Genomic DNA, 16,763 nt, shown 5'->3' on the forward strand with positions numbered 1-16,763 from the left:
ACGAGACTTACAGGTGACTTCCGCATTCTCTGAAGGAGGTAAATACTTTGAAATGCATTTGATATTTTTCATTTTGAAGCAAATGAATATGGTTATATTGTTTCGTGTTGTCTGTGGTTTATTTTAGCTTTTGTGTGAACATACAACAACATTGTGTATTTGAGTGAATGCCGCGTCTCTTGATCCTGTCTAAGGAAAAGCTGAATTATTGTGTTTGTACAAGATCTTCCATCCAGAGTCAGTGTTGGAGATCAGATTCTGTTTCTACTGTTCAGATTCATCATGGGTGACACACAAACATCCAGAGATGAAGATTTTTCTCCAGGATTCAGGTACTTTGAATAAACACTAGATAAAATCACCTTTAAATGATGGTTAAATGTCTGAAGATGGCAAGATATTTTGTTAGGATGCAAAAAGATGTTTGATGATAAATGCTTGTAAGACCTTATTTTAAAGTGATTATAATAATAAAGGATCAAATCTGTTCTGTTATAGTTCTGTTCATCAGAAGAGATCAGAACCAGAGTCCAGCTGTGTGTCTATGAGGAGTGACGAGTCTATGGATCATAAAATACATTTTCCGAGTGGAGATACACAGACTGATCTGAGGTATAACATTTCTATAAAATATGATTCTAGAATGGCAAAATACTAAATAACTATAAATAATGCACAAGAATACTTATTTATTATCAGAATTTATTCTGATAATGAATACTTATTATTTTACTTGGTTTATAGTTTTTTTTTTTTTATCTGATATTTTAAAGTATATAGTGTTGCTCACACAAAGACACACATCTATAAGAGAGCTTAGTTAAATGTACAGTTTTTGTATCAACAGTCTAAATGATTGTTTTTTTTTGGTTTTTTTTTTTTTAATACAGCCATTTAAATCATTCACTTTAATCTCTCTTTGTTGTAGTTCAGTTCATCAGAAGAGATCAGAACCAGAGTCCAGCTGTGTGTCTATGAGGAGTGACGAGTCTATGGGTCATAAAATACATTTTCTGAGTGGAGATACACAGACTGATCTGAGGTATAACGTTTCTGTAAAAGATATGCATTGATTATGATACAGAATGTAAAAAAGACATTGTGCTTATTAACTCTTGTAATAATGTGGTATTCTGATTTTACAGCCATGAAGTCCTCAACAGGTTTAGATCAAATCTGATGAAGAAGTTTGAGTGTCTGTATGAGGGAACAGCACAGCAGGGAAACCCAACACTCCTGAATGAGATCTACACAGAGCTCTACATCACAGAGAGTGAGAGTGGAGAGATCAGTAATGAGCATGAGGTGAGACAGATTGAGACACAATCCAGGAGAGCAGCAACAGAGGACACACCGATCCAATGCAATGACATCTTTAGACCTTTACCTGGACAAGACAAACCCATCAGAACTGTGCTGACAAAGGGAGCCGCTGGCATTGGAAAAACAGTCTCTGTGCAGAAGTTCATCCTGGACTGGGCTGAAGGGAAAAAGAATCAGGACGTCCAGCTCATATTTCCACTTCCTTTCAGAGAGATCAATTTGATGAAGGACAAAAAACTCAGTCTTTCAGATCTTCTTCATGTCTTTTTCCCTGAAACAAAAGAAATGGAAATATCCAGTGACAAACATAAAGTGTTGTTCATCTTTGATGGTCTGGACGAGTGTCGTCTGTCTCTGGATTTTCAGAGCGATGTGAGGTTGTGTGATGTAAGTGAATCAGTCTCAATGGACGTGCTGCTGATGAACCTCATTGTGGGGAATCTGCTTCCCTCTGCTCTCATCTGGATCACCTCCAGACCAGCAGCAGCTGATCTCGTCCCCTCTGAGTGTTTCCATCGAGTGTCAGAGGTACGAGGCTTCAATGAGCCACAGAAGGAGGAATACTTCAGGAAGAGAATCAGTGATCAGAGTCTGGCCAATACAATCATCTCACACCTGAAGTCATCAAGGAGCCTCGACATCATGTGCCACATCCCAGTGTTTTGCTGGATCTCAGCCGCTGTTCTAGAGAAGATGTTGAGCGAAGCAGAGAGTGGAGAGATTCCCAAGACTCTCACTCAAATGTACACACACTTCCTGATCCTTCAGACCAACATCAAACATGAGAAGGACTATGAGAAGAACGTGACAGATGAAGACATGATCCTCAAACTGGGGAAAGTGGCTTTTCAGCAGCTTGTGAAAGGCAATGTGATCTTCTATGAGGAAGACCTGAGAGAGTGTGGCATTGATGTGACAGAAGCATCAGTGTACTCAGGATTGTGCACTCAGATCTTCAGAGAGGAGTTTGGCTGGTATCAGGGGAAAGTCTTCTGCTTTGTTCATCTGAGCGTTCAAGAACATCTAGCAGCTCTATATGTGCACCTCTCCTGTACAAACAACAGAAATGTGTTTGACCAAATCACTAAACAGAGTTTGTGGTCTAAAGTTAACGACTGGCTTCAACTCAATTCATCAAAACATGTTTCATTATCTGAGCTGCATCAGAGAGCTGTGAATGAGGCTCTACAGAGTAAAAATGGACATCTGGACCTTTTCCTGTGGTTTCTTCTGGGTCTATCAGTGGAGTCTCATCAGATTCTCCTACAAGGACTAATGAAACAGAGAAGAAGCAGATCTGACAGCAGTGAGAAAACAGTTGAGTACATCAAGATGAAGATCAGGACCATTGACTCTCCAGAGAAATCCATGAATCTGTTCCACTGTCTGAATGAACTGGGTGATCATTCATTAGTGGAGGAAATACAACATTATCTGAAATCTGGACGACTAAATGGAGCCAAACTCTCTTCATCTCAGTGGTCAGCTGTAGTTTTTGTGTTGTTGACCTCTGAGAAGAATCTGGATGAGTTTTATTTAAAAAAGTTTATTCTAGGAAACAATGAAGCTGAAAATATTAAAGTTTTTCAGAAGCTGCTGCCTGTGATTAAAGAATCCAGATCAGTTCAGTAAGTATCTTTGAGAACAATCACTTCACTGTTAAAACATCAGGAAAATAAAATTTCATAAATCTTCAGTGCTGCAGAAGTTGTCCAGAGTTTAGTGATCAGTATTTTGATGTTTTCTAAACCGTCACAATGTAAAATTCCTTCAGATATTCAAACAAAGTCAGAGAATTTGCTCATGAATAAATAATTCAGGTTTACCAGTTGAATGTTCTTGCTCATAAAGAAGGAATTTGAATATTTAAATATGTGTTTGTAAATAGATGACATTAAAGAAATTAAGACCAAATTGGAAAAACAGCTCATTTTATCAAGTAGGTCAAATCTCCGAAAACACATTTGATATATGGTTAACATAGAGTCATATATTTAATTTTACCAGTCAGGTGGACAATTAAACATTTATCTGAACTTCAAGTTTATTAAAAATTCACATTTTAATTTTATTGTCAGATGGACGATTAAGAATCAAATCACTGAGTATCTGAAATTATTCTCTAGTAAAGAGCAGATGTAATGTTTAGCAGTGGCTCCACCATAACAAGAATAGCAATGTACAGTGAGACATTTAAGATTATTAAAGATTATTAAGTTATTACTTTTACAAATAATTGGAATAGAATTTTAAAAAATATGTTGATGTGAATATTTTTCTAGTAATCTATTAGTCTGCTTTTACATTACTTGTATCTATTTTGATGTGTCGTTTTGCAGCGTGTAATTGGCCATCGCTCCTCTCAGCAGCAAGAAAAATTATGTATATTATGTATAACCTCGAAAGAGCGCTCGCTTTACAATCACTAAAAATCTGTCACTCATCTCAGTTCACGATCTCACAAAGATCCATTATAATCAATAAAGTTTTCTACACTGAATAATAAATCTCTTGCATCGTGTCTTTGTTAATGAGAGGATTCGTGAACGTGCAGAACTCAGATCTGAACAAAAACTCCAGTGTTTTGAGCAGTGAGTGGATTCTGACTGAATGAAACACCTCTGATTGGCCACTGAGTTCAAGAGATCAAAAAAGTATCTGATCAAACATTAATTGTCTGACCCCTGCAGTACCGCTGTGGACCCCCGGTTGAAGACCCTTGGTTTAAAGTTAAATACATAAATATTAATTTAATTGAATCTTAACCTTTTTTATTAGAGTGAATTTGACCATGAAACTTGGAAAGGAATTTGGTCGGTTAAATTATATTGGAATTGAAAGTTACTTGCTTGCTTTTTGAAAGCTATTTGATAATGTTGAACGATTTAGTATGCTATTTGATTTTCATCTCTCTTCAGGTTGAGTAATTGTGGAGTCACAGATGAAGGTTGTGCTGCTCTGACTTCAGCTCTGAGATCAAACCCCTCACACCTGAGAGTACTGAGTCTGTCTGAGAATAAAATAGGAAAATCAGTGAATCTGCTGTCTGATGCACTACAGGATCCTCACTGTAAACTGGAGAAACTGTGGTAAGATCATATTTGACGCTCACACACAAGGGCGTAATTTCCACTGGGGACAGGGGGGACATGTCCCCCCCACTTTTAAAAATCCCGTTTGTGTCCCTCCCACTTTCAAAGTAGTTTATGATTTTTTTAACCGCACGCCATCATGGAGGAGCAGAACCATGAGCAGAACACAGAGAGCCTGCCTGTGTCGATGCGCGCGTTCGCGTCCAAGAACGTTGCGTGCACACTCTAAAACAGCTCAGTGAAGCTTCTAATGAGCAGGTATGGCCGCTGCGGCACAGTCAGCGATGAAATGCCAGAAACGGCAACAGGTGAAATTAAAGAAAGGAGCTAATGTTAACATACACCATTGTGATACCTACATTAACTAGATGAAACGGAAATTAGGCTTGTCGCGATATTTAAATAACGTCTGGTAATTGCGCAAAAGTGCGAGTAATTGAGCTAAAGAAATAGACTAGCCCCAATTAAGTTTTCGTGCACTATATTCAAAGTCATCTGAAGCCATTCCATAGCTTCATGTGAGGAGCAGAAGAATATGTACATCGTTAACTTTTAAGTCCACGGAAACTCGTCTTCCCTCCGCTGCAGCTGTCAATCATTCTCTGTTCAGCGCTCAAACAACGCGTCGCGTTCGGTAACGACAGTCAGCACGGTAAAACTCTCCAGTATATATATTCCCATTATAATACTTGATATGTAGATATAGGGCTGTAAATTGGCATAAACTAACTTGATCTTGCTGGAGTTTATTGCTGTTTCTAAATGATGTCATTAACTGTTAGATGCAGATATACACAGGGATTCTCTTTGTGCCGCAAACATTTATAATGCGCAGCACAACTGCGCGCTCTGACTCCATATTGCTTTAAGCGCATCATTCTGCACCCGGGATGCGCATTATCGGTTTTTGCTGCTGTTATGAAGAGTTTCATATTATTATGGTTTTGCACACTGAAAGATTATTAATAGCCTATTTTGTTCTGTCGTATATATAGCTTGTTGCCCTATTAAAAAGCTGCACAATACTTTTAAAATAAATTTCTTTTAATCTTACATTAATATAAATACATATAATTCTATACATATAAATATAAATCTAATCCATTTTTTCTTCATTTTAAAGGAATACAAATAGTAATTTTAAACTTTTTGTTAACATTTGGATTTTATAAATTTAGGCCTACTGTGCAAAGGGTTTTTCGAGAATTAGGCTAGAATACTTTTTGCTGCTGAATTATATACTCATTTTATTTATTGGTCAACTTATGATTATATATTTGTATTCATTTGTTATTTTCTGGATTGTCAAAGAGTGACCATTAGTTGCACAAATACAGATGTATGGATACAGGCCTCCGCTAATAAATTAATTCAACAAAGGTAACCTCTTTTGCTACATATTTTTAATGTTTTAAATGTGGACTCTACATGTTTGACCACTTATGAACTATCATTTAGCCTACTATATGTTGTGTATGTGACTAATGTACATCACCAATAAATAAATTACTTTTAGAGCACAAAATTGCTTACAAGAGAACAAATTTCTTCATTGATCTAGTCACTTTTTTAATTAATTAATTTTGCTCTCAGAATGCACCATATTTATGCATTTAAATTTAAAATATACCAAAACGTTCCTACAGGGGGGCATGTGAATAATTGTAATGGGATAATCAGGTTCAGATATCTAAATCAGAGAATATCATTGGGCGGTTGGCGGGTGGATGATTTATTTTTAACAGTGGATTCAGGTACAACTCAATGCACAGACTTTTTCTTTGTTCAATTTGGATACAGAACATGGGTTGGAGCTCTTTATTTTGAACTCTCAAAGTTCACCAGATTAATGAATTTATCTTTAAAATGTACAAAATTTTCTTCCGGGGGGGCATGCCCCCGGACCCCCCTAGAGGGTGTGTGTCCCCCCAACTTTTCAAACCAAAGTTACACCCTTGCTCACACATGAATCACAATGTAAAGTATATTTGAAGTGTTCAGCCTCTTTCTGCTGCTGTGAGTTCAGCTGATTGAGCTGTAAATGATTGAACACATGAGCTGCTCCTCAGTCACATCATACTGCAGGACTGAGAGTCACATTGAAATAAACACTTTCACACAATCAAACATGTCAGTCTCTTGACTTTAACCTGTTAACCTGCACCCCCACTTTTGTAAAATCCCAAAAAATGACATACCCAAACTAAAACAGATACAGTTCATGAACCCTTTGCACTAAAAGCACAAGTAAGGTCTCATTTGAAAGCAGACACTTTGCAGTTTATTGTAAAGTCATAATTAATTATTGTCACAGTGACGAAAATAGTTAAATAGCTTCAAAGTTCTGAAAAGTTATTAGAAATGTATTTTTATGAAATATCTTTAGGAAATAAAAGTGAAGTTGGCCTTTTAGCAATCTAGAAATGCACTGCAGCTAAAGCCACATGTCTGACCATGTTACATTTCAAATCTGAAGATGATAAGTTTAAAACTCTGAGTTTTATTAAATGTTTTTCAAGACCATGTCATGTGATTTTATTAAGAAAAGACTCTAAAATGTTAACTGATGTTTATTGTCATCTATTCACGTGTATTGTCTATATTGTTTTGTGGTGCTAACTGCCCCATTCAGTTTCAGTCTCCCCTGAACACATTCACACCTCTCCAGCCTGCTTATGGCTCTAATTATTCTTTTCTTTTGTCTATATTATAATTAGACTGACGATGTCCTATTCAAGATTTAATCCCTTAATTCTTTCACCAAACTTCTCACTTCACCTTCTTTGAAATTGTATCTAATGCCCTTCTTGAAAAAAAGAAAAAAAATCAGTGAGCTGTACAATTCAAAATGATTTATTTGCATTAGCTCAGAACAGGTGCATCTCTGGGCTCGTTAGCAATCAACATTTCAGTCTCTTGACTTTAAACAGACTAGAGCTCAACACAACTGAGAAATGAAGAACATGCTGGATTCAACCCATTTCAGTCTTACTGTTCATCATGTTCATCTTTCTGCTTTGACAATTTCTAAAGTATTGTTTTTAATTTTGTAAAATCACACACACACACACACACACACACATGTTTTGTGCTCGGTGACATTTTGATTTGTGCTTTAAGTTTCCCATTCAGTCGGTCACGTTCGACGTACGTCGGACAGACCGACGAATAGGAATCTCGCTAGAGAGGCCAATCTACTTCGAGTGTAACTAAAACGAGCCAATGCACATTGGCATGCAATCATATGCATCAGCTGCTCGCCTCGCGGGTATATAATGAGCAGCAGGTGCGTTGCATCTTCAGCTTTTCGCTTCGGAGCCGAACGATGTTTGTTCCTGTTCTCTGCAAGCGAGTGTCTGCTAGAAGACGAGTCAAGCTTTTTGGTTGAACTTCTCTTTTTTTCCGAGTGCGGGCGAACAGCACAGCAGCGGGGTCGAAGTCCTCTCTTTTTCTGTTTTTGTTTAGTTTGCCGTTTTTGAGCAAATAGCTGTTTTGACAGCATCAGAAGGCTGTTCTCACGGCCGGTACGGTGCGCTTTTGAGCGCTGAAAAGCCATTTTTACGGCTGGTAAGAGTGAACGCCTTCAAAGAGAGAGAGAGAGAGAGCACACGACAGGCTGCACACAATCCCTGTCTGTGTTGGGGCGGCCGTTCCCCTGCATGCTTCAGCACTTTTAAAAGAGTAAAGTCCCTGAAAGAGCTTACACAAGTAGATTCGCATCTTTTTAAAGATGACATCCTACTTGTGTTTCTGGATGTGGTCGTTCCTGTCCTCACTGACGGCCACGAATCACTGTTTCACATGTCTGGGCGCGTGTTGAAACGATGTTCGTGGGTGTTTCATGTTTTCATATGAGAACATGATCACGTCGACACGCCGGTCGTGACTCTTCTTTCTCCGGGAAGCTTGAGTCCCCTCTGTTGTTGGCCAGCTGCCGCTTGTGTGTAAAAGCACAGCCGCGGGTCTGCCCGACACTCTGGGAGGGACCGTGGAGATCAGTGAGAGCAAACCTCTCGCTCCTCTGCGTGTCGTGTGCCGTCGAGCTGCCGGGCTGCAGCGCGGGTTGTCACGGCAACCCAGCGCTCGCTCGGCGCTCTAGATGCGCGGTTCCCTTGCATAATCTCCATTGTAGCGCCCTCTCTGGTGCACCAGAAGAGGTCTACTTTGCTGATATGGCTTGGGTGACATGAGGTTGAGGGGTTCCTTCGGGGAACCAACCCCCTAGGGCCCCTCCCTCTCTAGCGCATTGCAAGCTGTGCAGTTTCTGGATTGGATTGCTGGTCCTCTCATAGGGGAACCTAGCATTTCATTCAGAGCTCCAGCTGAGGGACAGACGTCGATTGCAGCATCGGAGAGAGTGCTGTTATGCTCTGGAAATGAGGGTGACGCTGCCCACTGTAATGGTGTGTGCTTATGCTGACTCAGATTCGGAGTTTACAGCCATGCTTTCCTGGGTCTTCCAGATGTGCATGGAAAACTTGGCAGTATGGGGGTATGTTGGTGCCATAAATATGGAATGCCAAAAGTGCCAAAATCTGCATAAGTTTTTCCTCTCTCACTACCCTCTTGGATGGGGTGGCTGTACACAGACCACACCCACCCTGCATGTGAGGCCAAGGCACTCTTTTTGCATGAGGGTAGTTCTGTGCTGGGGTTGAGCTGCGCTTGTTGACTAACCGTGATCAAAGTCACGGCGCAGGCCCTCAGCCAGACGATGTCCACCTCAGTGGTCCAGAAGTGCCCCCTGGCTTACCTTGTGAGGTGCGAGAGGTTGTCAAGCTAAATGCTTTCTCAATGCTCCCATCTTACGAGGTGGCCTTTTCGGTGACACTGTCGAGGACTGAGCCCAGCGGTTCTCCTCAGTTAGTAGCGGATCGGGGAGCTTCCCATGACAAACCATTGAGTTCCTCTTGGGCCGCCCCTCAGTCTGCTCGTCGCCAAGGGTGTCGTCCCCTGCAAGAAACTCCGGCCCAGCAGGCTCTGCTGTGTCCATTGCGGGGAGATGACGCCTCCCGACCCCCCTGAGACGGGCGACCTGGAGTGGGGCTGCTCTTCCACCCCTGGAGGAGGGCCGGGTGGTAAATCCTTTTATTGGCGTCTGTTTCTGTTCCGCCGCTGGCTCTCAAGGAGTCCAGCGGTACCCAAATTTGCCACAAAAAGAGCAGTTTCCTCAAACTCCAGGTCACAAGAGGGTTTGGAGAGCAGTGGGAGGCCCCGAAAAACCTCACCACTCTCATCCCCCTCTTCTGTCGCCAGCGGACAGCAGCGAGCAGTGGGCAGCCAAAGCCTCGACTGCTCCCTCTGTCCATCCGTGGAACCAGGTAAGTGTTGCCTCGCACACTGTCCGACGCCGCTTCGGGCCGCCTCACAAAGAGAGCCCCCCGAGCCGCGGTCCCTGTGTTCCACCTCGCTGCCCCACTGCCCGGTGCGTCTGTGGTGCCTTTGGTCCCGCTTGGCTACGGTCTCTGGAGGCGTGGTTAGCACGCTCCCCAGTCCCGTCTCCGCTGGCTCATTCGCACTATCAGACTCGGCTATGCGATTCAGTTCGCCCGGCGTCCCCCCAAGTTTCAGGGGTGTCCACTTCACTACAGGTGAAAGATTGGACAGTTGCCCCTGTCTTGCCGTGGCGGAGATTGCTGTCCTACCTGGCGAAGGATGCGAATCGAGCCGGTCCCTCCAGCCGATATGAAGTCAGGGGTTCTACAGCCCCTACTTCATTGTACCCAAGAAAGGGCGGTGGGCTACGGCCGAATCCTTGGATCCTGCGCGTCCTTGAATCCGGTAGCCTTCACAAGATGCCGTTCAAGAATGCTCACGCAGAAACGCATTTTCGAATGCGTCCGTCCCCGAGGATTGGTTTGCAGCGAATCGACCTGAAGGACGCGTACTTTCATGTCTCGATTCTTCCGCGACACAGGCCCTTCCTCCGGTTTGCGTTCGAGGGTCGGGCATATCAGTACAAAGTCCTACCCTTCGGGCTGGCCCTGTCACCCCGCGTCTTTACGAAGGTTGCGTGGAGGGAGCGGCCATTGTTCCCCTCAGAGAACAGGGCGTTCGTTCGCATTCTCGACGACTGGCTGATCCTGGCCAGCTCGCGAGAGCAGTTGTGCGAACACAGGGACTTGGTTTTAGCTCAGTCAGCCAGGTTGGGTCTTCAGGTCAACTGGGAAAAGAGCAAGCGCAAGCAGTGCAGAGGATCTCTCAGCCGGTTTCTCGGTATGGACAAGAGCAAACTCGCCGGGCAGAGGATCTCTTATCTCGGTCTCGAGCTAGACTCGGTTGCACGGACTGCGCGTCTCACCGAGGCGCGCGTCCAGTCGGTGTTGAACTGCCTGAATACGTTCGCTCAAGCGCAGGACAGCGGTTCCCACTGAAAGATTTTTCAGAGGCTCCTGGGGCATATGGCATCTGCAGCCGGCGGTCAACGCCGCTCGGATCTGCTTCATATGAGACCGCTTCAACACTGGCTCCGCGGCCGGGTCCCGAGATGGGCGTGGCAGTGCGGCACGCTCCGTGTCCCCGTGAATCACCGAGCTGCCGTCGCACCCTTCAGTCCGGTGGTCGGACCCTTCGTTCCTGCGGGCCGGAGTACCCCTAGAACGAACAAGTGTCCAGGCATGCTGTGGTCTCCACAGATGCCTCTGCCACCGGCTGGGGTGGGGGGCCACGTACAACGGGCATGCAGTGGCAGGGTCTTTGGACGGGGCCTCAGCTGGTTTGGCACGGGACCCCATCAATTGCCTTGGCGACATCAATTGCTAGCTAGCGTCTTGCGCTGGCCCGCTTCAGTTTGCTAGGCAAGCACGTTCTAGTCCGCTCAGGGCCGCTACAGCACTGTACGGCCGTTGGACAACACTGCGACCGTTGCGTACATCAACCATCAAGTCAAGGTGGTCTACGCTCCGTCGCATGTCGCAACTCGCCCGCCATCTCTTGTTGTGGAGTCAGAAGCATATCTGAGGTCCCTTCGGGCCACTCATGTCCCAGGTGTGCTCAACCGTGCAGCCGACGAGCTGTCACGGCAGCCTCCACTTGCGGGCGAGTGGCGGCTCCACCCCCAGGTGGTCCAGCTGATTTGGCAGCGTTTCGGCGAGGCCCAGGTAGACCTGTTTGCCTCCCCGGAAACCTGCCCACTGCCAGTTGGTTTTATTCCCTGACCGAGCGGCAACGCTCGGCACAGGATGCACCTGGCACACAGCTGGCCCCGGGGCCTGCGCAAATATGCGTTTCCCCCAGTGAGCCTTCTCGCACAGACTCCTGTGCAAAGGTCAGGGAGGACGAGGGAGCAGGTTCTGTTAGTTGCGCTCCGTATTGGCCCAACTCGGACCTGGTTCTCCAGAACTCTCATTCTCCTCGCGACAGCCCCTCCCTGGCCGATTCCTCTGAGGAAGGACCTTCCTGACTCAGAGACGGGGCACTCCTGTGGCACCCGCGTCCCGACCTCTGGAAACCTCCACGTGTGGTCCCTGGACGGGACGCGGAGGTTCTAGGTGACTTACCCGCAAGCGGTACTTAGACACCATCACTTCCGGCTAGAGCTCCTTCCACTAGGACGTGCTCTATGCCTCGAAGTGGAACCTGTTCGTCGAATGGTGCGCTTCTCGCCGAGAAGGACCCCCGATCATGCTTCGATCGGAGTCCGTGCTTTCCTTCTTGCAAGCAAGGGTTGGAGCGAAGGCTGTCTCCCTCCACCCTCAAAGGTGTATACTTGCCGCTATCGCCGCACATCACCACGCACATAGATGGGTAAGTCCCTGTTGGTCAGCACGATCCTGATCGTCAGGTTCCTGAGGGGGGCGAGACGAGATTAAATCCTCCTCGTCCCTTCCTCCGTACCCTCTTGGGACCTTGACTCCTGGTGCTCAAGAGCTCTCCAGGGGTTGCATCCCTTTGAGCCTTTGCAATCAGTCAGACTTAAAGATTCTGTCTATGAAGACTTTGCTTCTGGTTGCATTGGCCTTCCCTCAAGAGGGTAGGGGACCTGCAGTCATTTTCGGTCGACGAATCGTGCCTAGAGTTCGGGCCGGGTGATTCTCACGTGGTACTGAGACCCCGGCCTGGCTACGTGCCCAAGGTTCCTACCACTCCCTTCAGAGGATCCAGGTAGTGAGCCTGCAAGCGCTGCCCTCGGAGGAGGCAGACCCAGCCCTGGCTTTGCTCTGTCCAGTCCGCGCTCTTGCGACGTGTTACATAGGACAGAACGCGAAGCTTCAGGACCTCAGACCAGCTCTTTGTCTGTTACGGAGGCCAGCAGAAGGGAAAGGCTGTCTCCAAGCAGAGGATGGCCCACTGGATAGTGGATGCCATCGCCCTTGGCGTTATGAAGCTCCAGGGCGTGCCCTTGCCCGCTCAGGGTTGCAGAGCTCCACTCCACCAGAGGTGGTGGCATCCTTCCTGGGCGCTGGCTCGTGGCGCCTCGCTGACAGACATTTGTAGAGCTGCGGGCTGGGCGACACCTAACACGTTCGCTAGGTACTTTATAGCCTTCGTGTAGAGCCGGTCTCCTTCCCGTGTTCTCGCATCCACTAGGTCAGGTAGGCACGTGAGTAGGCCCCGGCTCTAAGTGTCGGCTTGCAATGCGCTACATGGCCGGATACTTCTTTTCTCCAGTCGAGTTCCCTACTTGGCAGACCCTGTCGAGTCCTCCGCCTATCCCCTTCGGCAGCCGGACGTGGCGGAGTGTCTGGCGCCAGGCCTATACTCCGTTGTATCCTTGACGAACCGTCTGTTAGGCTGGGTTCCCATATGTCGTGACCCCTCTACGTGAGCGATCCCATATGTGTATGGTTCCACGGTTTAAAACTCCCTACGGGCGAAGCCCGTGTCTTTCCCTCTGGGAGAACCTAGCTCTGCTGTCACCTGTCAGATGAGTCTCCCCCTAACCAGGTGGAGTCCACCCCAGGGACTCTTCCATATGTAGTACAGCCCTACAGGGTTAGTCCATATGTGTACTTCTCCACATAACTCCTTCGGGGAAGGATGTGGCTTCCGCAGCGTTCCTTTCCCAGCGAAAGGGTTACGCTTTCCCAGTGTTATCCAATAGTCTCACTGAGTGGGTTTTGGGGAACAGCAGTGATCGACTCTCTCTGTGTTAGCCCTGTCCCACCATCCTCAGGCAAGGGGGTTCAGGTGGCTTACAACAGAGCACTGGAAGGGGTTTCAGCTAACCTGTGGCGCTTTGGTAGGGATTCCTATTCGTCGGTCTGTCCGACGTACGTCGAACGTGACCGACTGAATGGGAACGTCTCGGTTACAAAGGTAACCCTCGTTCCCTGAAGGAGGGAACGGAGACGTACGTCCCGTCGCCACAGTCGCTGTACCCTCGCTGATGCTGCCGCCTATCCGGTTCGGCTCCTCAGCGAAAACCTGAAGATGCAACGCACCCGCTGCTCATTATATACCCGCGCTGCGAGGCGAGCAGCTGATGCATATGATTGCATGCCAATGTGCATTGGCTCGTTTTAGTTACACTCGAAGTAGATTGGCCTCTCTAGCGAGATTCCTATTCGTTGGTCTGTCCGACGTACGTCTCCGTTCCCTCCTTCAGGGAACGAGGGTTACCTTTGTAACCGAGACGTTGTATTTTCTCGATTCACTGCTAAACTGATCTGATCTGAACTGAGAGAGTGAAGAGTGTGTCATTGTTCTCTACAGGTTGAGAGACTGTGGAGTCACAGATGAAGGTTGTGCTGCTCTGACTTCAGCTCTGAGATCAAACCCCTCACACCTGAGAAAACTGGATCTGTCTGAGAATAAAATAGGAAAATCAGTGAATCTGCTGTCTGATGTACTACAGGATCCTCACTGTAAACTGGAGAAACTGTGGTAAGATCATATTTGACTCTCACACATGAATCACAATGTAAAGTACAAACCCGATTCCAAAAAAGTTGGGACACTGTACAAATTGTGAATAAAAAGGAATGTAATAATTTACAAATCTCATAAACTTATATTTTATTCACAATAGAATATAGATAACATATCAAATGTAGAAAGTGAGACATTTTGAAATGTCGTGCCAAATATTGGATCATTTTGGATTTCATGAGAGCTACACATTCCAAAAAAGTTGGGACAGGTAGCAATAAGAGGCCGGAAAAGTTAATTGTACATATAAGGAACAGCTAGAGGATCAATTTGCAACTTATTAGGTCAATTGGCAACATGATTGGGTATAAAAAGAGCCTCTCAGAGTGGCAGTGTCTCTCAGAAGTCAAGATGGGCAGAGGATCACCAATTCCCCCAATGCTGCGGCGAAAAATAGCGGAGCAATATCAGAAAGGAGTTTCTCAGAGAAAAATTGCAAAGAGTTTGAAGTTATCATCATCTGCAGTGCATAATATCATCCAAAGATTCAGAGAATTTGGAACAATCTCTGTGTGTAAGGGTCAAGGCCGGAAAACCATACTGGATGCCCATGATCTTCGGGCTCTTCGGGAAAACTGTTCTGTGGTCAGACGAATCAAAATTTGAAGTTTTTTTTGGGAAAACTGGGACGCCATGTCATCCGGACTAAAGAAGACAGGGACAACCCAAGTTGTTATCAGCGCTCAGTTCAGAAGCCTGCATCTCTGATGGTATGGGGTTGCATGAGTGCGTGTGGCATGGGCAGCTTACACATCTGGAAAGGCACCATCAATGCTGAAAGGTATATCCAAGTTCTAGAACAACATATGCTCCCTTCCAGACGTCGTCTCTTTCAGGGAAGACGTTGCATTTTCCAACATGACAATGCCAGACCACATACTGCATCAATTACAACATCATGGCTGCGTAGAAGAAGGATCCGGGTACTGAAATGGCCAGCCTGCGGTCCAGATCTTTCACCCATAGAAAACATTTGGCGCATCATAAAGAGGAAGATGCGACAAAGAAGACCTAAGACAGTTGAGCAACTAGAAGCCTGTATTAGACAAGAATGGGACAACATTCCTATTCCTAAACTTGAGCAACTTGTCTCAGTCCCCAGACGTTTGCAGACTGTTATAAAAAGAAGAGGGGATGCCACACAGTGGTAAACATGGCCTTGTCCCAACTTGCTCCTCAGTCACATGATACTGCAGGACTGAGAGTCACACTGAAATACACACTTTCACACAATCAACATTTCAGTCTCTTGACTTTAAACAGACTCAAGCTCAACACAACTGAGAAATGAAGAACATGCTGGATTCATTCTCACTGTTCATCATGTTCATCTTTCTGCTTTGACACTTTCTAAATTATTGTTTTTAATTTTGTAAAATCACACACACACACATCATGTTTTGTGCTCGGTGACATTTTATATCTCAATTATCACATATTGATTTTTGCTTTAAGTTTGTATTTTCTCTTTAATAATGGATTCACTGCTAAACTGATCTGATCTGAACTGAGAGAGTGAAGAGTGTGTCATTGTTCTCTACAGGTTGAAGGATTGTGAAGTCACAGATGAAGGTTGTGCTGCTCTGACTTCAGCTCTGAGATCAAACCCCTCACACCTGAGAGAACTGAATCTGTCTGAGAATAAAATAGGAAAATCAGTGAATCTGCTGTCTGATGTACTACAGGATCCTCACTGTAAACTGGAAAAACTGTGGTAAGATCATATTTGACTCTCACACTTGAATCACAATGTAAAGTATATTTGAAGTGTAAAGAGAAATGAAGAACATGCTGGATTCATTCTTACTGTTCATCACGTTCATCTTTCTGCATTGACACTTTCTAAAGTATTGTTCTTAATTTTGTAAAATCACAAAAACACACGTTTTGTGCTCTGTGACATTTTATATCTCAATTATCACATATTGATTTTTGCTTTAAGTTTGTACTTTCTCTTTAATCATGGATTCACTGCTAAACTGATCTGATCTGAACTGAGAGAGTGAAGAGTGTGTCATTGTTCTCTACAGGTTGAGTTATTGTGGAGTCACAGATGAAGGTTGTGCTGCTCTGACTTCAGCTCTGAGATCAAACCCCTCACACCTGAGAGAACTGAATCTGTCTGAGAATAAAATAGGAAATTCAGTGAATCTACTGTCTGATGTACTACAGGATCCTCACTGTAAACTGGAGAAACTGTGGTAAGATCATATTTGACTCTCACACATGAATCACAATGTAAAGTATATTTGAAGTGTAAAGAGAAATGAAGAACATGCTGGATTCATTCTCACTGTTCATCACATTCATCTTTCTGCATTGACACTTTCTAAAGTACTGTTTTTCATTTTGTAAAATCAAACACACACACACACACACACATACATACACAAACACACAGGTTTGTTTTACTATCTTTATCTATCTAAGGACTCTCCATAGGCGTAATGTTTTTCATACTGTACAAACTGTATATTC

General features: G+C 44.9%; 1 protein-coding gene across 1 annotated transcript; it reads left to right on the top strand.

The window, feature by feature from the left end:
• Nucleotides 1–282: 282 nt before the first annotated feature.
• LOC125253930 (NACHT, LRR and PYD domains-containing protein 3-like) lies at nucleotides 283–16,534 on the top strand. The gene is made up of 7 exons (XM_048168187.1): nucleotides 283–332; nucleotides 499–612; nucleotides 1,146–2,951; nucleotides 4,242–4,412; nucleotides 14,070–14,240; nucleotides 15,829–15,999; nucleotides 16,316–16,534. Exons 1-7 carry the CDS (start codon nucleotides 283–285, stop codon nucleotides 16,488–16,490), a joined length of 2,658 nt encoding a protein of 885 aa, XP_048024144.1. The 3' UTR covers nucleotides 16,491–16,534.
• Nucleotides 16,535–16,763: the final 229 nt, after the last annotated feature.

The sequence above is a fragment of the Megalobrama amblycephala genome, linkage group LG19, assembly GCF_018812025.1.
Source record: "Megalobrama amblycephala isolate DHTTF-2021 linkage group LG19, ASM1881202v1, whole genome shotgun sequence".
NCBI lineage: Eukaryota > Metazoa > Chordata > Actinopteri > Cypriniformes > Xenocyprididae > Megalobrama > Megalobrama amblycephala.